The sequence below is a fragment of the Henckelia pumila genome, chromosome 3, assembly GCF_033568475.1.
Source record: "Henckelia pumila isolate YLH828 chromosome 3, ASM3356847v2, whole genome shotgun sequence".
NCBI classification, from domain to species: domain Eukaryota; kingdom Viridiplantae; phylum Streptophyta; class Magnoliopsida; order Lamiales; family Gesneriaceae; genus Henckelia; species Henckelia pumila.
The window spans coordinates 70,036,120-70,061,837 of NC_133122.1; the positions used below are offsets into that span (position 1 = coordinate 70,036,120).

At 37.3% G+C, this 25,718-nt stretch overlaps 1 protein-coding gene across 3 annotated transcripts; it reads left to right on the plus strand.

Moving 5' to 3' along the window:
- Positions 1-12,829: 12,829 nt before the first annotated feature.
- On the plus strand, positions 12,830-20,788 carry LOC140886742 (transcription initiation factor TFIID subunit 4b). 3 transcript variants are annotated; one of them, XM_073293507.1, is made up of 16 exons: positions 12,830-13,115; positions 13,259-13,367; positions 14,350-15,107; positions 15,221-15,316; positions 15,407-15,491; positions 15,586-15,680; positions 15,753-16,190; positions 17,574-17,692; positions 17,783-17,870; positions 17,961-18,096; positions 18,207-18,262; positions 18,347-18,403; positions 18,537-18,677; positions 18,772-18,837; positions 18,909-19,167; positions 20,131-20,788. In XM_073293507.1, exons 1-16 carry the CDS (start codon positions 13,077-13,079, stop codon positions 20,298-20,300), a joined length of 2,712 nt encoding a protein of 903 aa, XP_073149608.1. In that variant the 5' UTR covers positions 12,830-13,076; the 3' UTR covers positions 20,301-20,788. The 3 variants fall into 3 exon arrangements, with proteins under 3 accessions (XP_073149608.1, XP_073149610.1, XP_073149611.1); XM_073293509.1 differs by having other exon boundaries at positions 14,353-15,107; XM_073293510.1 differs by having other exon boundaries at positions 12,831-13,115; positions 17,580-17,692.
- The last annotated feature ends 4,930 nt before the right edge of the window (positions 20,789-25,718 follow it).

Sequence of the window (25,718 nt, forward strand, 5' to 3'; positions counted from 1 at the left end):
AATTATCCTAATTTATTTAACAGTTTATTTCTAGAAAAGTTAAACCTATTCAAATATTGACGGATTAATCTTTCTTAATTAAAATCAAATTCAAATTCATTGGGAATTATGAGAATTCAATTTTCACCTACAGCCGCATAATGAAACCGAATACTATTTCTAGTCAGTTTAACCATATGTCAATTATTGGAGCGATCGAAATCACTTCCTAATATGTCGACTTAGAATCAATTAACATACAAGTAAATAATTGATCAGGTTATTCACAATAATAAAATATAAATCTAACAATCAATATTTTTAAGAAAGATCTAAAAATCCCAAATCATAATCCACATGTTCAAAAACTTGACCAACGATTTCGGTTGGAAAATTCTAGCAAGTGAACTAGGTCAAGTTATAATATAATTGGATAGAGTCCAAGTCGATCCCACAGAGACTATTGTTTAAATACTAAGATATAAATTATTCAATTTAATCTAGGCTAAATAAAATGGGGGATTTTATGAATTAGCAACTAGTTAAAATAAAATAATTATTCTAAAGCAAAGATTTTAATTAAATTAAATTGCAAAATAAATTCAAGAAGAATCAAAATTCAGGAAAATGACCGGGAACACACAACGGTACGAGACATCAATTATTGTCATGTATTATATTTAATCAAGCAAGAGTTATTCATATTCACGATGAAATTTCCTAGAATAATTATTAATCTATTTCTAGAATTAACAATACTATTTTCATTTAACAGTCCAATTATTTCTAATTGAATTTAATTAAACAAAAATGCATTCGCAACTATGGAATTTCAGCTTTTGCCTAAAATCGCACACTGAAACCGAATACTATTTCTAGTCGGTTTAACCATTTGTTGAATAATATTTTTTAAGCTAATTTCAATCTTTTTTTTTTCAAGTCCAGATCAAAAAACAAACATGCAATTAATTGTCCAGATTAAAAGCAAGACTTATGCACAAATATTAATCAATAAACATAAAATAAATCAAAACATCAATCAATCCATTCCATGAACAAAAATCAATAGTGTGGCCCTATCGTGGCCCCGGTCAAAGAACGACTACTCCATAATATCAAAATCAAACAAAATTATAATGTTTGAATTCATCACAAATAAAATAGAAGAAGAAGAATTAGAAAATCTCAGAGATGGTGCGCGGGTCTTGCTTGTGTTCGTCGTTTCTTCTCTTCCAAGCTCTAGCCATCTTTCGAAAATCTGGCAAAAGTCAAAAATCCTTTCAAATTCGGGCCCTCTTTTATTTTATACTTCCCCTCAAAAAGCCCTATTTTCGACCCAAATAAGTGTTCAATATCGCCCAAAATAATAGAGTTCCAAAATTTCCAAATTCTGCGCGATCTATTTTTTTTCGAAATCCACGACATGCACGGACCCCGAACATAGGTCTGTGCCTAGGTCCATGTATTAAACTGCTGCAAAGATTATTTTCGAATGTGCACGGACCCTTATCAAGAAAATTCACGGGGTCCGTGTATTATTCTTCTCCAAAATTTTGTTCCTTCGAAAGTGCACGGACCCTCTTCCAAAATATGCACAGGGTCCGTGCATTAAATTGGGCTGCAATATTTTTTTCTTCGGAATGCACAGACCTGATTCCAAAGTATGCACAGGGTCTGTGCATTTTTCTTTCTTCAATTCTCTTGGCTTTTTATGATTTATTCCATATGCTCCAACGTGGCATCACAAGGTTTGACTTCTTCTTCAATATTCAAGCTTCTCCAATTTCAGTAAAACCTATAAAAAAATGAAAGTGTGACGATTTATGCGTAAAACTAGGAATAAAAATGTCAGATAAGCATGAATACGACAAAATAGAGTTCCAAATAGACTATAGGATTCGTGCTTATCAAACCCCCCACACTTAGCTTTTGTTCGTCCTCAAACAAATCAGAAGAAAATTAGAGATGAAAAATATCAATGATTTACCACACAAAGTGGAATAATCAAAACCTTTCAGTCTACCAAATCTCATCACACCCAGTCAAAAGCTCATACTTTGAAAATCACAATTCTCGCTTTCTTCACAATTCAAAACTCGAACACTACCCAAAAATATCAACAGAATGAGACGTTTGTAGTGTGAGTCTCAGAACTTATGCTCCTCAAAAGTTATTCGGTTCAAGGATCTCTCATGTTTATTCATCATATTTATTCATCATATTTGTTTTCTTTTTCTCACCCCATATGCTTGTCTTTCATATCCCTCTCTACTAAATGTGGAACGATTATGACTCGGTTAATAGGTCTTTTAAGCTTATAACATTAGGCCACGGTTCATGGCTACAATAAAAGATAGGAAATCAAAAGTGAGAGAAAACAAATAAGTTCCTCCTCTAGCGCAATTAAGTAGTTATAATCTCCATCACATGTTAAATTTCATCACATTCTCTTCATTCATTAATGTCAACCCCTTTCCATTTTTTTTCAATACCCTTTGAATTCTTTTGGGTATTTTTTTCACTCATCTTTCACAATTTTTTTCTTTCATTCAAACCCTTCTTTCATTCAAGAATAATTCACCAACTCCTTCAAATATTTTTCTGTAAATCAATTATTAGTTTTTGTAAATTTATAAACGCTAAAGGGTTTGTTTCTCTCAAAATTCAGGTAGGAAAAGTAGTGTATAGGCTAAAAAAATCAGGTAGTCAATGTAGGACAGAAGAAATGACGAATGGGGTCTAATTGTGTGCCATTGGCACACACCATTCGATTTTTACTAAGCTCAATGGGGTTACTAGGGACAAAAGTGATACATCAGGTAGGCTGAAAAAGCTCAAACGGTCCAAAGATTGCCTAAATCATCCCTAAGTCATAATCATTCAAATTTTCGCTTCTAGGACTAATCAGACAAGTTCTAGGGATAACAACTATTTTTTTTCCATGAGAAAACCTCTTACCAATTCACAATTAATTTGCACAAGTCTGACAAAAGTTCATGAAGGATGTCTCATAAAGTCAATGCAAGACTAGTTCATATCAAAGTCTCTCCTTGCAACTACAGCTAATCTCATTCAGTTCTAGGCACAAAATAATTTCTCATGTGATAAAAAATCTAGCAAACTAATCGGTCTGTCATGTAAAACACAAGTGTGGTGCCTCAAAAGATATCATCTCTCTTTTTATAAAAATGTTGCTAAGTGATGTGAAACATAGTGTAACGAACTATCCACCCCCCAAACTTTTAAATCGACATTGTCCTCAGTGTTAAACTCTAAAAAAAAATAAAATAAGAAGATGAGCAAGAGTAAAAACACTTCCCTGAAAAATGTCGACGACTATGCAATACAATGAGCGGGTGGAAACCTGAATAAAAATAACAACACAACCAACCAACATGCGTAAAATAGAAAAATTAAGCACACAATCACACACATAAGCTTCTAAACGAAATTCAACCGGGCTTAAGAAAGGCGGAGTGCATAACCATAATATCCATTAAACAATTCCAGCAAATAAAATGATAGAGTGCAACAACAGTGAAAACACAAGACATAACTAGAACAGGCCAAACTGTCCGCAAAATAAGCCAAAGAAGCAAACACAGCAAATAAACCACAAAATAAATATAGTTCAAACCCACCAACAAATAACTCCTAACATATCCAAAACAAAAACCACGACAAACAACTGCAAAATACTCCTCCTCTGAAGTAGATTCCGACTCTTCAAGGTCATCCAAAGCAGAACGATCGAAAGGCGGAGCGTGAACATCGGCGGAGTAGGCCTCTTTCCTAACATGGTGCTCCAGGCAATCCAACCTATTACTCAGAGTATCCATACAATCAAAAAGAGCAGAAAACACCCGACGTGTGCCCCTTGGTGCCCGGGTGGCCATAGGAACGTCCTCAGGATGCTCCAGATTTACTGGTGCTTGCACGTGTGCTGCCCTGGCACCCTCCGCAGCTGTATGGGGTGGAACCGGTGGATCGCGTGGGTGGTGGTGGAGATTGCAGCTCGTTGGGTTCCACGTGTCCTGCCTGAAAATAAAGTACATACATGTCATATCATTGGCGGTGAGCATGTTCCTTGAGTCTTGGGCAAGAAAAGTCTCGTCGGTGAGGTCCACTCCTGATGCTGCCAAAATCCGAGAAATAGTGATAGCAAATGGTGCGTGCTGCTTTGCATTCCTTGTACTCGTCATATGGGTGACATAGCGCATATGCGCTATCATGATAGTGGCCACTGGAATTGCTGCGACAACTCCCAACCCATTCAATAACTTGTCAATAAGATAGACATCCATATTTCGCACTTCATTGTTTCCAAACTTCCTTAGAATGATGTTGCCACTGATAAAGTAACATATAAGGCGATCCAACAGAGGGAGATAGGTAGGGAGAATGCTCTGTCGTAACCCAGTCTGGAGTCTGGACCCGAAAATACTGTAGGCGTCGGGTAGCCCGGAGGAAACGGTAATTAGGGTAAGAAGTGATAACATCATACTGATTGTACACCGCAGGAGGGCCCTCATTAGGAACATTCAACAGCTGTGCCAGAAAAGCACCAGTAACTTCAATTCATACTCCCTTCACATAAGTAATAATCACTTGCATCCCAGTCTTCTCCTTTTCCTCAATATTTTCATAAAACTGCCAAACCAAATCAGGGTAGTAATCACCTTGGATCTCCAAAATTGTGCCCCACCCAAACTTATTAAATTCCGCTCAAAGCGGCACTATTATGCCCCTGAATTTGCTCATACCATCGAGAATTTTCCAAACTAGTGAACCGATCAGCATCAAAAGCACCCCCACCACTGCGAGAGGAAGAAGCGCCTCCCCTCGCATGCTTACTAATTGTATTTTGTGGCAGCATATCAAATGATCAACAAATCCAACACCACCACTGCCTAATATCCCAACACAAACACACAAAAAACTCAAGAAAACCGACTAAGCAATTACCACAAGAACAATCCAACCAAATACAAATCAACTCCTTTACAATGTTACCAAATACCAACTTCAAACAAGAACCGGGACACAATCTCCAACATTCAACGAACAATACCCAAACATCAATAGTAACCACAATATTGACAACGCCTAGAAATCAACTATTCCCATCAAAATGGAGGAAGCAAGCCGTGCTTACCAAATTGGAACCAATAAGATGCCCGGAAATGAGAAGTCGGGGCGGTTGGTGGCATGGTAGCAGACAAAAACAGAACAGGGGAAGAGAGCTATGGCGCACGGAGGTGAGTGACGGCAGCACGGAGGCTAGAGGCGGCGTTGGCACAGAGGTGACAAAGTGGCGGCCAGAATGGAGGTGATGTAGGTGGCGGCACGGAGGTGAGTGACGGACGCTGGGTGCTCGAACGTACAGAGTCAGGGGCAAAGAATATGGAGAGTAACGAATTTGGGGATTTAGGGATAGGAAAAGGGATTTAGAGACAGATCGCGATTATGAAGACATTTAAATCCAAAAGCCACATGCACGAACCCCGGATAAGGGTCCATGCTCAGATCCGTGCGTCTAGGAATTACTGAAAAATTTTGGAAAACAATACGCACGGACCCCGGATAAGGGTCTGTGTCCTCCTCTGTGTGCCCACACATTTTAACGAGAATAAACATGCACGGAAGGAAACTGGTCTGTGTATGGCTCCGTGTTGCTCCGCAGTTTGGAAATTTTTTTTTTTGAAAATCTTAGACACGGACCCTGAGTATGGGTCCGTGCTGACCTCCGGGTATCAACTATGACGGTGCTTGAATTACACGAACCTCGGACAGAGGTCCGTACATAGGTCCGTGTACCTTCGTATTTTGCCAACTGTGCCATTTAAATATCCAAACCTTGCACTGGGTCCGTGCATGGTCTGTGTCCTGCTTTTTTTTTTTTGAAAAACTCACAAAGAATACGCCCAAAAACACACGCGAAAATCCTCACCACTGGTACTCAACATCAGTATGACAAATTAACTGCATCAAAAACTTTTTCATACAAAACAATCAAGCACACAAGATGCAAAAATTTAAAGAGACTTCCTTGATGGAACGATGCTCAACAATGCACGCGCTCCTCCTCAATCAATGATATATCAGTTTCAGTAAATTACTTGCACCCATAACAAATTGCTGGAATTAACTAAAAGAACTAATAATAAACAAAAAATGAAATAACATAAAATAAAAGAACAAAAGTAAATAAAACTGGGTTGCCTCCCAGCTAGCGCTAAATTTATAGTCTATAGCCTGATTTTTTTCCCTTTTAATTTGGATCCTGCAAATTTATGATGATCTACTCATCGACCATCATTATGGGTCCAAGTCCTTTTATATCATCGATGCTCCGCCCCATTGTGCGAATATAATCGCGTAAGATCTAGCAAGCTTTGTTTTTTCATGACCTGTCAAAGATGATGATACAATTACAGGTATACTTGAATCGTCCAACGTCAGATATTTCAAATAAAAGGGTAATGATTTAGATTCAAGTCCAGGAGGCTCTTTGATAAAAAATTTTGGATTTTGTGATATTGTAGTTAATCATTTCATCTTCAGAGAGGACGATTTCACTGTGTTTCTTACCTCAACATTTCCACCAACACAAGTGCTAAGAGCATCACAATTCAGGCAAGAATGATTGACTTTAGGATAATAGGATCATTATTAAACATATTAAACACAACTTGCTTCTCATTCAACCTAATTATTAATTCTCCTTTTTGAACATCAATTAGTGCTCTACTGGTTGCTAAGAATGGACGTCCTAATATCAAAGTTGTTTCACGATCATCATCCATATCAAGTACCACAAAGTCTACAGGAAAGATAAATTCATTAAATTTAAGCAACACATTCTCCACTATTCCCTTAGGATATTTAATTTATCTATCAGCAAGCTTGAGGTACATAGTGGTAGGTTCCATCACTCCTATACCCAATTTTTCTGCAAGTGAATATGACATTAAGTTTATACTAGCACTTAGATCACATAAAGCCTTATCAAATGACATACTATTGATAGCACAAGGTATAAAAAAACTCCCTGGATCTCGAAGTTTTGGTGGGAGCTTGTAAGTACCGCCGAACATTCCTCATTCAAAGTCACTGTATCCAAGTTGGTTAGTTTCCTCTTATTTGCTAGAATTTCTTTCAAGAACTTAGCATAACTCGACATTTGAGCTAAAACATCTGCAAAAGGGATTTTAATATGGAGTTTCTTGAAAATTTCAATAAACTTCTTAAATTGATGATCAAGATTTAGTTGCCTAGCTCTTTGGGGGAAAGGAAGACTAGAAATATCAACATTAGAATTTAAGTCATCTTCCTTACCTTTCTGACCTTTGTGTGGAGATAAAACGACTTGTTTTGGAGTGTGTTCTACCTTGACTTCTTGCTCCTCTGTCTTTACTGTCATAGCTTGTTGCACAGAGATGACATTCACTTCCTTAGGATTCTTCTCTGTATCACTATGCAGTGTTCCAAGATCTCGAGAAGATAGTTGGTTTGTCAACTGTCCTAATTGAGTTTCCACTCTTTGCATCATGACATCATGATTCTGCCATCTCATCTCGTTCCCAGCTATGTATTTTGCAAGCTTATCTTCCAGACTTGACTTATTCTCAGATGGTTTGAAACCCGATGGCATAGAAGGTCCAGCACCTTCTGGAGGTTTAACTTCTTGCTGAGGGGGCCTTTGTTGTGTAGGCTGTTGAGGAGGATTGAAATACTACGGCTCAACCGAATTTTCAGCTTGGTTCCACCTAAAATTTGGGTGACTTTTCCAACCCGGATTATATGAGAAACTTAATGGATTATATTGTTGTCGCCCTTGGTGTAGTAACTCGCACCGTGATCACCTACTAATCAGAACTTAAGCATGCAATTAAACAATAGTCTAAATCAGAGTAACTGAGGAATTAAAATAAGTCAAATACCAGGTAAGCAAAACCTAGTGGTCAACCCTGCTATCCAGCCTTGGTCACCCCTAACCTCCCTATCCCCGGGAGAACTACCTGCAACTGTCCCATGGAATAGGGCATCCAGCCAACAGAAAATAACCGGAAATGATCCTAACATGCTCAGTACGATAGTATGAGTATACGGTATTATACGTGCATGTATGCAAGTGAAACTGGGTATCAAGACTCTCAGGTCAAGAAATGCTCATAAACCGAGCCCAGGGTATATAGCACGTTGCGCCGTCGCCTCAGGAGGTGGCTCCTATACCCAGTGGATATTGGTGACCTGATACTAGTACATGTGTCCAACCAATCATGGTGACCTGACACAAGACTCACGTATCCAACCATCCACGACTCGTAGGGTGAGCGCCCTAGTACATGTTACCTCTAAGGTAATAAAGCTCAATACGCATATGAATGCAACATACAGTCATGACATGATGTATCATATAAATCATGCAATCACATAATACATGCAAATACATAATACATGCCTACTCATCTGGATATCTCGAATAAATACTTTCGTACCTTTCTAAGGCAGATCTTAGAAGCCTCCTTTAGGTCCAAGCCTATCATGTAGTAATACACCAGAAATAACCATGCATTACCTAGCATGCCAAACATCACCTATTAGGATCTAAAAGCCTTAATTAAACTATAACCTACTCCCTATTTACTATAGAGAACCAGAGGTTGTATGTCCTAATCCAGATCTTTGCAATTAGGGTCGTGTCTTCGCTGCAAGTCAAATATAATGTATCTCCAAAATACAAAAATAAATGCGTTAGAACAATTAAAAGAGACAACTATTAAATGGGTCGACCCAAAACCGTTCCTGGGTCGACCCAAAGAACCCTAACCCAATAGCTTGGGTCGACCCACAACTGTGCCTGGGTCGACCCAAGGCTTGGGTGCCCAAGGTTTGACCCAAGCACGACCCAAGCTTGGGTCTTTTCAGTTTGTTTTTTTTTTGTATTTTAAATAAATAATTTAAAAAAACATACGAGGTTGTTCATCTCTTTAGAAAGGATTTGAGAAGTTGAATATATATTTTTTTTTGAAAGGAAGAGAATAGTGAGATGAGATCTGGAAAAGGGAAGAGAATGAGGGAAGGAGATGAAAGTTTGATGGGAAGGAGAGGAGAGTGACGAGAAGATAAAGAAGATTTATGGTTAAAAAATATTTTAAAATATATAATGATATATATGTAGTTAAACAAAGGACAATATCGTAAATCGCGAGTTGAATCCCTTTTCTTAAATAAAATAGAAATGAGTCCATTTTCCCTAATTTTCCCATGTATTCTCGGTCGACACGCTTGTTACCAAAAACGAAAATGGGTCGACCAAAAAAATTTTGGGTCAACCAAAAAGAAACCCAATGATTTCTCTTGGTCGACCAAGTAGACCATGGAGATTTCTTGGTAGACCAAGGTGTATGGTCGACCAAGAGAGATCTTGGTCTACCATGGTCTAGTAAAAAATCTCTATGGTCTATCATGCTCAACCATGAGAGAGTTCTTGGTCTACCATGGTAGAGAAAGTTCTTGGTCTACCAAGAAATCTCTATTGTCTATCATGGAGATTTTCTATGTTCTACCCATGGAGATTTCTTGGTAAACCATGGAAGTTGGAAGACCATGAAGAGCTCTGGTTATTTTTTGCTGATAAAAATTATCTTATTCTCATAATAAGTGGATTCGTATGTTAAATATGTATCATCATATAACATAATCGTGAAATCAGTTTATTCATATTTTAAAATATGTATAATCACATAACGTAATCGTGAAATCAGTTGATTCTTATGTTAAAAGTATGTATAATCATATAACATAATCATGAAATTAGTGGATTCTTATGTCAAAACATGTTTCATTATATAACATAATCATTGAATTAGTGGATTAGTATGTTAAAATATGTATCATCATATAATATAATCGTGAAATCAGTTAATTCATATGTTACAATATGTATAATCATATAACATAATTATGAAATTAGTAGATTTTTTATGTCAAAAAATGTATATTCATATAACATAATCGTGAAATCAGTTGATTCTTATGTTAAAACATATAATCATATAACATAATCGTGAAATCAATGGATTCTTATATCAAAACATGTTTCATTATATAACATAATCGTTAAATTAGTGGATTAGTATGTTAAAATATGTATCATCATATAATACAATCGTGAAATCAGTTGATTCATATAATATCAACAGCAGACGGGGCACAATTTGTGGGCCACGTGTTAGTCATCCACTAAAACATCCTAAACAACATCAAACCATCATGTATTATCATATAACATAATCGTTAAATTAGTTGATGCATATCTTAAAATATGCATAATCATATAATATAGTCATGAAATCAGTGGATTCTCATGTTAAAACATGTATAATCATATAACATAATCATTAAATTAGTGAATTTGTATATTAAAACATATATAATCATATAACATAATCATTAAATTAGTGGATTTCTATGTTACAATATATATAATCATATATATATATATATACATATATAACATAATCGATAAAACATGTATCATATATAGCATACTTGTGAAATTAATGTATTCATATGTTAAAATATGTACGATTATCGCAACATTGGTCAAAATTGTGTAATTACGGTCAAAATTATGTAATTATGGGTCAAACTTGTGAAATTAGCGGATTCATATGTTAAAACTTGTACGATTATATAACATACTTATGAAATTAGTGTATTCATATGTTAAAACATGTACGATTATCGGTCAACATTGGTCAAAATTATGTAATTACGGGTCAAATTTATGTAATTACGGGTCAAATAAATGTATTAAAAAAATCACAAGAAGCAAATAGACCAACGTCATTGGGTCGACCCAAGTAGGGATGACTTATCGTACCATACCGTATCAAAAAATAAATATCGTATACCGTACTGAAAATTATGGTATAAAACTTTTTTTATATCGATACCGTACCGAACATTTTGATACATCAAATATTTTAGTACGTATAACTAGCATACCGATAAAACCGAAATTTTATGGTATACCGAGATTTCAGTACGGTATCGGTATATACCGTAAAATACCGAAAAAAATCTCATATTTTTAATAATTTATAAATTTATTGTTTAAAAATATTATATATTTTTAAATTTTTATATAATATTTCGATATATTGGTATACCGGTATATACCAAAATTTTCAAATTTCATACTGTTATCGTACCGAAAAAATCGGTATTACTACCGTACTGAAAAATTCGATAAATTCGATATTTTTTTCGATACAATAACTTCGGTACACCGAAAATTCGATATTTTCTTCCACCTAGACCCAAGCTTGGAATTGTCGAGTGGGTCGACCCAAGCCTGGGTGGTCGACCCAGGGTCAACAAAGATTGAGCTTGGGTCGACCCAAAACTTGGTTAGGTCGACCAAGCTTGAAGCTTGGTTCGACCCAAGCTATATAATTTGGGTCTACCAACTTTATGGTCTACCAAGTCTTTGGTTTGGATCTACCTAGAATTCTATTTTGGATCGACCAAGAAAAATTCTTCTTGGTCGACCCATAATTTCTGTCGACCAACAAAAATTCTTTGGGTCGGTCGATCCAAAAGAATTTTTCTGCGTCTGCCTAGTTTTGATAGACTCAAATTTGGGTCTACCAATAAAATTTTTTCGAGTCTATCCAATCTTGGTTGACCCAAAATTGGGTCTACCAAAAATTCTACTTTATCTATTTTCTATACTTAAAAGATATGGACAAATAAGTAAATATACCGTGAATCCTTTTTTTTCAATAAGGTTGTGTTTGATATGTGAGATGAGATAATTAATGTATACAAACTTTTATTGATAAAGTAGAGATAAATAAAAGTTGTGATAATTTTATTAGTTGTTTGGTACAATTTTTGTGGGATGATAAAAGCGTGTTTCTGATTTCGAAATGACCATCCTACCCCTATCGAATTACTTCCATCAGACGTAAATGCCCAGAATTGAAAACCCAATTCCCTTCACCCTAAGGCCGTCGTCCCACTGGAAACACACTTTCTGGCATCTGTGGTAGAGAAACAACAAAGTTTAAAATAGAATTCCCATTTGTATTTCCTGCATTTCGTAAAAAAAATAAATAAATGGACAAGTGTTATGAGAGTGGAGAATCATTGAGGAAAAAAATTGCCGAAAGAAGAATGTTGCGATGAATAAGAGAGACGGTCCGCAGCTCGTCTAGAACAAACCATACGCAATCTGCAGAGTTCTCCATTCAAATTGTAAGTAGTTTTACCAAATAAAAAAAATGGCACGATTTAAGAATAAAACTTGTCTTGGCTTTACCAAGGAGAATCAAAGGAGAACAAAAGAACATAATTTTTTCGGTCGCCGGTGTTAAACCTTTTCTAACAGCTACCACGGGAAGCCATGCTTTTGGAAAGGAAAAGAGAACGTCGAGAAAGGGGGGAAGGGTATATGTTAAGGCGAAGGGTACGGTGGTAACTTTCAACAATAATCCGATGTACTGTGCAAAATTGGATAACAATAACATGGGGCAGCCTTGGATTATGGTCCCGTTTGGATTTAGTAAATATTTTTTTAAAAAAGCACTTTTTAAAGTTATAATTTTTTGCTTTTGAAAAAGCTCTAATTTTGACTTTAAAAAATGCTTATTTAAGCACTTTTTGGTCAATCAAACACTTTATTAAATGAAAAACACTTAAAAAAGTGTTTTTTTGGCCTAGCTTTTGAAACCAAACGGGCCTATAATCTACCATTTTATCCGGAAACACTTGCCTAATCACGGGCCGCAGGTTATCACCCGACCTCGAAAAAACAAGACAAACGGTGGATTATTACGTGCTATCAAATTAGTTTATAAACCACTCCCTTCTCCCTAAATTCCCCTGCCTCTTGCGGCATCGAAGACTTTGCTTGCGATCAAATCCTTGAATTCGATAGATTTTCTCGGACTTTCGATTTGTTTGTTTTGTAGTAATCTCAATTTTGTTCTGGCCTCTCATAAATTCTCAGAATCCAGCCCTAGATTGATCGTTTTTGTAGTATCTTTCTTAGGGAGACACGAGAGCAGTAGCAGCTGATTTCGATGGACCCTAACATAATGAAGTTCCTCGAAGAAGACGAGGTTTTCCCGCCATCTCTGTGCACGATTTTCTTTTCTTTTTCCATTTATGCTGTAACCTTGGAGTTTTTGCGGGAGATTTTTTTTTTTTTTTTTAAATGATTTTCGTTTTCTTATTTCGATTTCCTACTTGGACGGTTTCCCAGGACGAAACAATGCATTCCGGGGCTGATGTGGAGGCATTCACAGCTCAGTTAAACAGAGACATTGAAGGCAATACGTCCACTTCGCAGCAACCTTCTGATACCAATAGCGGTAATCGTTTCCCCCCAATTTTGGCTTTTATGGATTTATTTGCAGCAGGTTCTCTATTTAGAGTTTGATTGTTTGTGGGATTTTAAAAGAAAACGTTGCTTTTAGAATTTGCAATTCTTTTCTTTTGGTCCTGTCACCCATGGATATATGGCGAGTTACTCCATGGATGCGTGCATAATCTTTTTCAAGGTCTAATTAAGAAGAAAGAAATGGTTGAAATGAAAAAAGGTCAATATCAGTTATAGTGGGGAATAAAGTTGTGCTTCTTAAGCATGTAAAAAACGAGAGCAAAAGTTTTTGGGGTTCGGTGAAGTTCACGTCTTGTGATATCATTCATTCATAAAATACTTGGTGAAAAAAATGATTCTTCAGTAGAAGGGAGGGACTAATATTTGGATTTGTAGACATCTAAGTTTGCTCCAACTACTATGCCTGTTTAAGTGTATTTTGTTAGGGATTTTGGCCTCCTCCGAACAATGGGAATGATCTATGCAGGCAATTTATTTTTACAATATGTTAATTCAGTGGACATTTTTAGGAACAGGGAACCATTTGGAACTAACCAAAGACTAAGGAGGTACTGAGAAACTATATTTTGATTGAGCATCGGGAGTTTGAAGGATACCATACTGCCGTCTGTTACCTATCTAGAAAGAAATCAACCTGGCTCTAATACAATTTTGCAGGAATGGCATGCTTTTAGGACTTGCCCAATTATAACAATGGACCAAAATATAGTTTAACATCCAACAGCCATAGAATCGAAACTTCTATTCCAACTACCGTCTTACAACATTTTATCTGTGAAGAAAGTATTCATAACTGTAATTGAAGTTTTATTACTTATGTGAGAGCTAACAGCTAAATGTGCCGATGAGAATTTATTTCAGATGCTCTATCTACCACCAATTTCTTTGTTTAGATTCTCACTATCTCCAAGTACACTGTAATTTATCTAATGCATGTAATTCAACTGGTGCAGCAGCCTTGTCTCAGGGAAACTGTCATACGGCAAGTCAATTTCTTCAGCAGTGGCAATCATCTGGCCATGATGAAACGAATAATTTCCAAAGTGGGAAAGATATCTTGTCTACGGAGCCAAAGGATCAGCAACCATCTCCATTGGATTTTCAACAGGATGGGTCTTATTCCAAAAGCCACAAAAAGGAAGATGACTCAGCCCACTGTTCTAAAAGCTTTGACTTGCCTTCTGCTGATGGGTCTCCTCAACCACAAGATGATAACACTGTACCTGTTTCCCGACCAATGTGTATGATGACATCTGGAGAAAATCTTATCCACACCCAAGGACCCGAGTCCCAACCCAACAGTGAGTCATTCACAGAAAGGGAATCACAGTTGTACAAATTACAAGATGCGAGCAATCAACAATCCACTGCAATGGGATCAAATAATCAAGTGCCCTTGGCACCGGAAGTGAATGATTTACAAGCCTTACCAACAGGAAGAGGAAATCAACAAACATCTAGTATGGAAGTCAATAATGGACAGGCCATGGCGTCAATGAATCAGCATGCTATGGAAACTGGGATGAATAGCCAACAGCCCATGACCTCGGGTATGAGTAATCAGCAGTCGATGACAAGTAATAATCAACAATCAGGTACCACAGCGAAGTTGAACAAACAAGTTCCTTTTGGCATGTTGCTTCCTATTATACAGCCACAACTGGACAATGACAGGGCCATGCAACTTCAGACTCTTTACTTCAAGCTTAGGGTGGTTTTCAGTTGCTCTTCACTTGTTAAACAATAGCCTTTTAAGAATGTTTACCTTAGTTCTTAAAATATAATAATTTTTATTGATATTATAGCAATGACATTTTTTGCCAGAAAAATGAGATTTCTAAAGACAAATTTGTCCAAAATATGAGAAGCCTTGTTGGGGATCAGATGTTAAAGATGGCTGTGTATAAATTGCAGACACAGGTATGCAATGGTGTAATGTTAAATGTACTTTGTTTTCAATTCGAAACTCTTTTACTTGAGTTTTGATTGAGTTGAGGATATGGAAATCAGGCTTCCAAGAATTTGCAGACTCCCGTTACTCAGCATCCGGTGCAGCCACCAGCGGCAGGACGGCAACTGCAAGTGCCGTCAATTGGTTTTTTGATGAGACCCTACTTGTTTATCAGTTCATAAACCTCAATGATTTTCTGCTGACTAAACTTCTCTCCTTTTCTTTTCTTTTTTTCCAGCACAAATGCCCACAGATTTAAGAAATCCAGCAAGTGATAGTAATACAGTTAAATCACAAGTGGTGGGAAGTCAAGTGGATTCACAAGGATTACAAGTAATTCAATTATGAAGTTTATGTCTAAGTGCTTTAAGTCAATAATATAAGCATCTTGCATTTCCCATACAGGGACTTGATAAGCAGCAGCATCCACACTTCTCTCAAACATCTTTTCAAACATATGGAAGTTCTGGGAGTAATTATTCGCCTTTCTCTGCAACAAATCTCAGTTCTTCAACATCTATCCGACCGCAGCTTCACGATTCACAGATGAGGCAGGCTCCAGCTCATCAGAACATGACGTCTAACCAGTTGAGGCCAACAACCCAGAATACAAATGTGATGAACATGTCGAAGTTTGAGAGGCCACCTTTCAGCGATCCTAATAAAATGCAGGCAAGGACATCAACTCCACAAAATCTAGCGGAATGGGCATCATCCACTGGTGTTTCATCGTCAATACCCTATGCAAAGCAGGAACCAGTTGATCAATCTAGTGAACTACAACTCAAAGCCCAGTTGAATTCCTCACAGGGGTTATCAAATTTGTCTTCTCCGCAAAGCATGGTAATTACAAGCTTGACGTCCTCATTTATTCAAGCTTGATGGGTCTAATACTTTTGTAAGCTTGATGGGTCTAATACTTTTGGGACCTTTAAATATCATGAGGCTCTCCGTTTCTCTATCGTACTTCTGTTGATTTTCGGCTTTCAGACCTGCTTTATGCGAGCATATATGCCAATTTGCATAAAGAACTCATGGTTTGGACTTGGCGGTCTCCGTCTGATGCATTCTAAATCAAGAACAGTAACATGAAAAGCTAACTGATTTAAATTTGTGATAGCTTGCTAAACCCTTGCAAAGTGATGTTCTTATCTGGACTTTTGTTAATCACTGCATTGAGCCACGTGCTTGTGCCATCTCAAAAGCAGTTGCATTTACTGTTAGTTATTGAGCAGTTTTTCAAGGCATGATCATATTTGACTTATTTTACTTGTTTGGTGGTTATCAATGTATTTTAACTTCAAAAATTAATTCACCTTTTGTTGCATGTTATCTTTTGTTGCACCAGATGTGAAACAAGAGAACTAAATGTGATTTCTCGTAGTGTTCTTTAGTTTCTATTTTCTTGAATAGTCTATCCGTTCCTATGAGGTTGAACTGACCTCCATAGTCTTTTTTGCTTTGTAAAAATAGTGTGCTCGACGAAAATTGGTGCTTTCTGCCTAAAGAATGAAAGTTACTTGTGTCTCACAAGATTCTTCATTGTTTACTGAATGGAAAAGCTGAATGTTATGTTTACCATGTTTCATTCTTAATGCTATGAATCTCCCTGTAAAATTTCAAATTCCGCTTCTCCTCTCCCTCCGAACGAACGTGCTCTATGCTGTTAAGATTCTTAAGTTTTTGGTTTTATCCTAGACGTTCATCTCCTTCTCCTCACTTCATGATAAGTGGAAATATGTGAGATGAATATCAAATTGAGGACTTAGTGGCAAACAGTCCGTGGAGAGGGGCAATGTAACTTGTGCTGCAAAAGTTAACTGATCTCATAGAGTGGTGCAGCTGGAGAAATCATTTTTTAATCTGTACTCGGAGAACTTTGCTAATTTCTGGAAAATAAATTGAGCTTTAGAAGTCTTTTGTGCAACAATTTTCCAGCAACGGAGTTATGGTGAAATTTGTGCTTTTAGTGGCTATATTGTTGAGTTTTCGTTTGGGTTGCCTAATGCACTCTCAGTTGCCTAATTTTTTCCCATGTCATCTAATTTTCTGTTCTTTTTTTGGGTTTATTTTTTCTTTGGGAAATTTAATTCATCGAGAAGACAAGCTTTCTTTATGACAAATTTTTATCTTTAAGATCTCATGATTGTTGTATTGTTTTGAAATTTTATTAATATGTTGGCTTTTACATCTTTCTCTATCTTTTTCCCTTGCTAATTCTGCTAGTCCCAGATGTCTTCCCCATCCACTCCTGTTGGGTCAGGCAACTACAAGGGTCCCCTCAAAAAGCCTCTGGTTGGCCAGAAGAAGCAAATTGAAGCTCCTGGTTCTTCTCCTCCATCAAGGTTATGCCATTTATTGATATACATCAGAAAATATGTTGGAAAGTAAGATGCTTGAGCCTATGTAGTGCTGAGTTGTAAAATTCTTGGCAGTAAGAAGCAAAAGGTGTCTGGAGCCTTTTTGGATCAAAGCATTGAACAACTGAATGATGTTACTGCAGTGAGCGGGGTTAATCTCAGGGTACCTCCTTCACACTGTTTGGAAAAATTTCACCCCTCCAGTATGTGTAACCATTGATTAAAGATTCCTATGAATCGAATACATGAATAGGAGGAGGAAGAACAACTTTTTTCTGGCTCCAAGGAAGACAGCCGGGTTTCAGAAGCATCTCGACGGGTTGTTCAAGAAGAGGAAGAAAGGCTGATTTTGCATAAGATTCCACTTCAGAAGCAAGTGATGGAAATAAGTCAGCATTTCTATAACGATCTTTCCTTAGAATATCTTTTATATCTTATTTTGTATGTGTATTGGTCTTGTAAAAATTAAATTTTGGGTGTCTTGTCTACTCTCTGACAGTGGCAAAATGTGGTTTAAAGAATATGAACAGCGATGTGGAGCGGTGCTTGTCCTTGGTGAAATCAAATTCTCCGTTATTGCTTTTTTGGAGAAGCTTTTCTTTTTATTTATTAATTTCTGGTTGAATTTTGTCAACTTAGTGTGTGGAAGAGAGAATGCGCGGAATTATAGCCAATCTTATCAGACTGTCAAAACAGGTAAATTTTCATGCTTTGCTTTTATTTTCTGTGCCCATTTTCCCTCTTCTTCTAGCAATTTTTTGTGTTGAGGCTTTTCCTGTTTAAATTAAAAATTTCAGTAATTTTTTCTACACTTGAATGAATGATGTAGCGGGTTGATATGGAGAAGTTAAGGCACAGAACTATTGTCACCTCGGACATTCGGCAACAAATCACAGCTATCAACCGGAAAGCTCGTGAAGAATGGGACAAAAAACAGGCTGAAACTGAAAAATCTCAAAAACTGAATGAAGTAAAGCTTCCAGAACACTTATGATCAATTATATGTGGATTCTGCACTCAATATGAAAACTGACTGATGATCATTTTTATTTTGTGGAATGCAGACGGAAACTGATTCTGGTGTTGATGGTGACAAGGAGAAGGATGAGAGTCGAATAAGATCAGCTAAGGTACTGAGCATTATTTTTTCCCCTGATGTATGAAATGACTGATTTATTTATAAGTTTTCTATTATCTGCAGGCTAACAAGGATGAAGATGATAAAATGCGCGCTACAGCTGCAAATGTTGCTGTTCGAGCTGCTATTGGAGTTGGTGATATGATGTCGAAATGGCAGTCAATGGTTGAGGCCAAGCAGAAACGGGGAGGAACAGAAACTCTATCTGGTTCCCAACCTGGTAAAGATGTGGCACGGATGCCTATACCTACATCCACAAGAAACACCAGGGAAAATCAAGAAGCAGAAAAACGAGATCATTCACCAGCTTTGAGCACCCCGGGTATGTTGGCTCTATCATTATGAAATAAACAGTTTTTCTTACTCTAATTACAAGTTGCCATTTCTTCGTTTCAATCTGTAAGTAGAGCAAAGTCATGGAAATGTATTAGAGAAGTTAAAGGAACTCATGAGCGTCATGAGTTAGGAAAGAGCCTATTCCTCTGATTTATCTTACGGAATTTCCCATACAGTCACTATGTTGTTTCTCCTACTTGCATGTCGTCGTTTTGCCAATGTAAGGGGTTTGCATGTATTTTACATGTCCTTAAATCTGATGAGAATCTTCATGGAACACTGATTTTTGTTACGGTTTTTTGGGAGGTGATTTGTTTTATTTTTTCCGTTTTTGTTTCCCAAACCACTGGTACTTGAATTTGGCAAATTTCATTCCTCTAGGCTATACCTTAAAGTTAAGAAGATTCGGAGAGGAAGAGTGGACTGCTATTTATACAAAACATCATCTTTACTCTTTAGTTGAAATGTAGAAATGACATTTGATTGAAAGATATTGTAGAGCACATCGTATAATTTCTTTTAGGTGAGAAAATGGGATCAGCGGATTGAGCCGTTCCTCAGTTAATAGAAGCACAAGACATCGATTTTTATACCAACAATTTGAATCAAGGGCAGCAAGTTCACAAAATCTGTTTCAACAATGAGATAGACAACATCCTTCAATTTGTAGGCATCTCTTTGGATTTAGAAATCTGTAACATCTGGGAAATTTCTGTCTAGTTTAGTTGCAATTAAATTTTTTGGCGGACGAGATATGTCGTGTTTCACTTTATGATTATTTAGCATCTTACATTCTAATCTCTTGAAGTGATTCCTTTACTTCCAAAATAAAGGGAAATAATTAAATATATGTCGTAGGCCATGGGTTCTCTGAGGGCTTGTTATATGATATTACTGATCGTTGTATTACTAGTTCTCTCCTTGATTGTTGACAGTCTTTTACATGCAGCATCTCTTAGAAAAGTTGCTAGAAATCGAATCATCATGCCTCAGGTGGCTCGGAGCATTTCAGTCAAAGATGTGATTGCCGTCTTAGAAAGGGAGCCTCAAATGTCAAAATCTACTCTGATATACCGATTGTATGACAAGATAGGCACCGATGCTGCTGTCATTGAATAACCGACTTTGATTATGTTTTCTGCCACGAAGATATGACTTGGAACTAAAAGTGCCAATGTTGAAGTCTGCCCTTGTATTTCACTTGACATACAAATGATATAGAAACCACGATGCTGTGAGGTTTGACGTGCTAATGATTTACTTTCTTGTTTGCCCGTTACTGTGGGTGATTCGTTTGTGAGGATCCTTGTAGATAACCAAGTACGTGAAGAGAATGCACAAAAAGCCCAAGCATATACTTGCATTATGATCTATGCAAATATTCAAACCCTCCTTAAGGTTGCATCCTCAGATACTCTCAAGGTAGTGCATGGTAGTAAATACACTTGGGAATCACTCTCCTGCCGTTACAGAAGTTTTGGGAAGTCGTGAACCTATTAGTTGGCTCAAAGGTCCGCGACTTTAGAATGTGGTGGTAGAAACTGATGCTCAAGTGGTTGTTGCTTGTCATGATTCTAATTCAGGTTCTTCTAGTTTCAGATTGATTATGGATGATTGTGAAATCCTTGTTTAGATTCACTGAGTGATAGCTTTGTTTTTGTGAATCGATCAGCAAATTAAGTATCTTTCATTTAGGGTTAGGGGGTGTGCAATTGGTTAAAATTGAACCGACCGAACTGAAATTATGAAAATTGAACCGAACCGACTGATCGAATTTTTATACAAATCGAAATGATCGAATTTTTATAACTAAACCGAATAAACCGAATCGATTAAAAACCGAGATAACCGATTTTGAATAAAAAAAAACCTTTTAAAAGGAATTTTCACAAAAAAACGAAACCAAAATAAAATTGCTATTAATCTTGAAAACTCGAGAGTTTTTCAAATGAGGATTATCCTGTGGAGTTTCTAGCCACCAGATTTCAACGAGTGACAACACTATTATCCTGGCATAATTTTCATTTTCAATGCAAGCCATACACTACTGATTATTTCAATTATTCTATTCTAACCAAAACGCTTACAATTATTTATGAAACGTGCACAAAGCAAGTCTAAGGCTATAAACTATTACAGGGCATATAGATGATTTAGAAACGTTTTTGGATTGACATTTAATATAAATAAAGAAGTAATAAAATGGGAAAATAAAGTTCTCATTAAAGAGATGAAAAAATAAACTTCTTTATTCTTTCGCTCTTTTCTCTTACCAGGTGATTCGGGTGGCTAAAAGAACAGATATAGAGGTTCGTAGGGAGAAATTTAAGGGTTTAAAACCTACCAATGTTGTGTGAGTTTCTTCAGATTTGTTTTTACTTCGAATCTTCCATGAAAATCTTGTCGCTCAGACCTCGTTAGATGATGTGAAGTAAAGAGGAATTCTAATGTTGGGAATTAGGGAGCCACACAACAGATATCCAAAGCCCAACAGAAATAAAAATACTTGGAGATCAAAATTAAGGCCCAATATATATATTTTTTAAATATATAAATAAATATTGGTTTAATCAGTTTAACCGATTTTTTTTCAAAAACAACGGAAACCGAACCGATTAAATCGATATAATTAATATTTTTTTAAAAAATAACCGATCAACCGAATTAACCAAACCGAATTTCTGATTTTTTTCGGTTCGGTCGGTTTTCTCGATTTGACCTAGATTTTGCTCTATAAGTTGGATTGGTTCTCCTACAATACTGGTTTTTGCAGGCCAAGTCTTTCCTTGTGCATGACCTATGGTTTACGCGCACAATTTTTATATCTACTAGAAGTTATACCTTGCTTAAAAATATTTTTCGGTTACAAAAGTAATCTTTATTTATTTTTCAAAGTTTATTCAATTTGATTGGAAAGTTCTATCAAAGATTTCGCAACACAACTTTTTTATTTATTTCACATGGCATGAAAGAAGATTTATGACGAAGCATTGGTGCCTCAAATTATCAAAACATGAGATTCTTCGAAATAAAATAATTGAGCACAAGAACATGGACCCATTTCTTCTTGCAAAAAACTGTTTAATATTGAAAGATCACTTTTATTACGTGTTCCTATATCCCGTACGTGTGTGGCACCTGTAGTTACGTTAATAAGTATCTTGAATCCAGAACTTTGAAGGCCATTTTTTTAATAAGAAAATCCATAGTTGATTCCGAGACCCGGGAAAGGAATACAATTTTAACCAAAATTTGAAGATTGCGTATGTGAGTAGGATTTTGAATCATCGGAAATTTGATGCTAGAAGTTATAGGAAATATGTATTTTTATTTTATTGATCATAAGTAAACCTATAACATTATTAGGTATTAAGCTGCATCACCAACATACTAGCTCAAGTAGTACCAAGATTGATAAGAATTTGCACTTATGCCTGGGGTGCAAGTTCGAATCCTGGGAAGGGCATGAAACTCTTCTAGCCAGATGGGGAGAAAGTCATGAGTTAATGAAACTCCACTAGCCAGGTGAGGAGAAGGCCATAAGTTAGAATATGGCTGGGCCGGCCCAGAGCAGAGGCCAAATGGGCTAAAGCAGATGGTGCGGGCCCAGTTCATTACAAAAAAGGGCGCTAGCTCAAGTGGTATCAGGATTGATAAGAATTTGCACTTATGCCTGGAGTGCAAGTTCGAATCCTAGGGAGGGCATGAAACTCCCCTAGCCAGGTGGGGAGAAGGCCATGAGTTAGAATATGGCTGGGCCGCCCTAGAGCAAAGGCCAGATGGGCTAGAGCAGAGGGTGCGGGCCCAGTCCATTACAAAAAAGAGCGCTAGCTCAAGTGGTACCAGGATTAATAAGAATTTGCACTTATTCCTGGGGTGCAAGTTCGAATCTTAGGGAGGGCATGAAACTCCCCTAGCTAGGTGGGGAGAAGGCCATGAGTTAGAATATGGCTGGGCCGGCCCAGAGCAGATGCCAGATGGGCTAGAGCAGAGGGTGCGGGTCCAGTCCATTAAAAAAAAGACGCGTTTTTTCCCTCCCCAGGGATCAAACCTTATACTTCCAGGTATAAGTACAAAGTCTTCTGATCCCTGGTAGAAGTACAAAGTCTTTTGATCCCTGGTACGACTACCAGGTATAAAAAGACTTTGTACTTATGCCTGGAGGTACAAGGTTCAATCTCTGGGGAGGGCAAAAACTCACCTAGGTAGGTGGGGAGAAGACCATGAGTTAGAATATGGCTGGGCCGGCCGAGAGCAGAGGCCAGATGGGCTAGAGCAGAGGGTGCGGGCCCAGTCCATTACAAAAACTAGCTCAAGTGGTACTAGGATCGATATGAATGATAAGAATTTGCACTTATGCCTGGGATGCAAGTTCGAATCCTGGGGAGGACATAAAACTCCCCTTTCGAGGTGGGGAAAAGGCCCGTGAGTAGAATATGGCTGAGCTGGCCCAGAGCAGAGACCAGATGGGGAGGACATGAAAATCCCCTAGCCAGGTGGGGAGAAGACCATGAAAGAGTGGGTGCCCGGTGAGCCAACTTGTGGCTAAGGGCTTTTATGACTCTTTGTATAAACAATATTTTGTTTAATATAATTTACACTTTTATAATGACGTTTACTTTATCTTTTATCATATTATTATGTTGTGACATACTATAAGATGTTTAGATGAAGACCTTGAATATACTATAGTGTATGTAAGATGTGGTGGCACATGGGGATGGCTATCATGAAACACATCTTATAGTCACTGTATATTCTAAACAGTTCCTAGTCGATTGAGCCGTCCGTTAATAAGGATAAGGATCGCTCGAGATTGAGGCTAGCATTTGCGATGCCGAGTACCACGTTTCATTGGTATGGAACATAGAGATGTTCAAAGCATGCAAATGGATATTCATACGATGAATGATCGAACTACCCTATCCGGACTTTCCAAGTGGTTATCACTTATCGAGTGGATAAAGTCCGCGGTTTTGGTTGTACACCATTAGTCCTTACTACTTGAAACATCATTGAGACTCTATATGCCAGTACTGTACTTTGACTCGTTTACCGACTCTATTGGGGTCATCAGGTGTTGGGATTGGGTACAGTTATGACACATATAGGAGTCGATGCTTTGTTGTCAAGGATTCACCACATACTTGCTAGTGTGGATATCCTATGCAATCTGAGGAGATATTAGTGTGACGAATCTCTGGCCAGAGTATATGATGTGTTTTAAGAAATGGTTTCTTAGTAGCACATGCGATGTCACTATTTGATCTTCAAGATGTATTGCATAGTTATCGAATCTCGAACGACTCTCGATTTACCAATGGTTGTTGATTCGATCGGGATATATGGATGAAGGGACCGTACTGTACGCTAACCAAAATCTATTGGTTCTTGCAGGCACTATCAGTGATACCTAGGGAATCATGGGGCGATGTTGCTAGGCGCTCTTACCATGATTCGATGGGCAAGTCGGAAATTGTTGTTCCGAGTCACAAGGAGTTGTGAGCCCACGGCTAGCTGTATCTCTGAACCATTGAGGGTCACACAAGTAATGGATTTTTAATCCCTGTTGAGATAATTAAATTTAAAGAGTTAAATTTAGTGAATAAAGAAGTGGGACTTCTTATATCAGAGTAGAAGGGTAAGATTTCCTAAAATGACATAGGGATGGGCATTTTTGAAAATCACTGAATTCGGATTCAGAAAATTTATCTTGACTTTAAAAGATGCAGAAATGGTTTCTGTGCACATTGGTGAAATTGGTTTATCAATCTGAGTCACGATGAATTTTACATTAATTTCTGAACATGCGGGCTTTGCTTGTCAGACTTGAACTTATGACTAATGGGCCCTAAGCTGTTAGCAGCCCACATTATAAATAAGTTATTGCAGTACAGAAATTACAAAACAGAGGTCACAATTTTCGAAAACCCTAGCTGTTTTCTCTCTAGTGGCCGCCCCCCTCTCTCTCTGCTCGAAAAAATTCTAGCCTGTGAATTTTGAATTTGCAGTCTGGTTTAACGGATCAAATTCGTTAATTCTCTTCGTAGAAACTTCTGATAGATTTTCTAGTGCAATCTATCAGAGGGATTAAACTTCTGTTCGTGGACCTGATTGAAGAATTGTTCGTCCATCAATTCCTGGGATATACAACAAGAGCAGAGTTATCTGTTGGTGTCCATAATCTCGTTTCGAGATTCAAGGTAAAAATTTAATTGTTATTTAATTTTTACACACACAATTTAATCGTAAATTTTTGATACCCATGATATGGAATCGTTCCATATTAAATTTTAAAACTTCCGCTGCACCGGGTATCAATTCTGATTGATCTGAACACCGTTTTCCAACAGTGGTATCAGAGCCAGGTTGCTCAGATCAAGCGATTAAATTAATCGATTGTACAAAATTTTTAAGCCTCGGTTTTTGAAACAAAACAAATTTTAAAAATTAAATTTTTGACGGGCAAAACACGGGCAGCGATTGGATCGCTGCCCGGGCCAGCGAATAGATCGCTGCCCAGGGCAGCGATGTGAT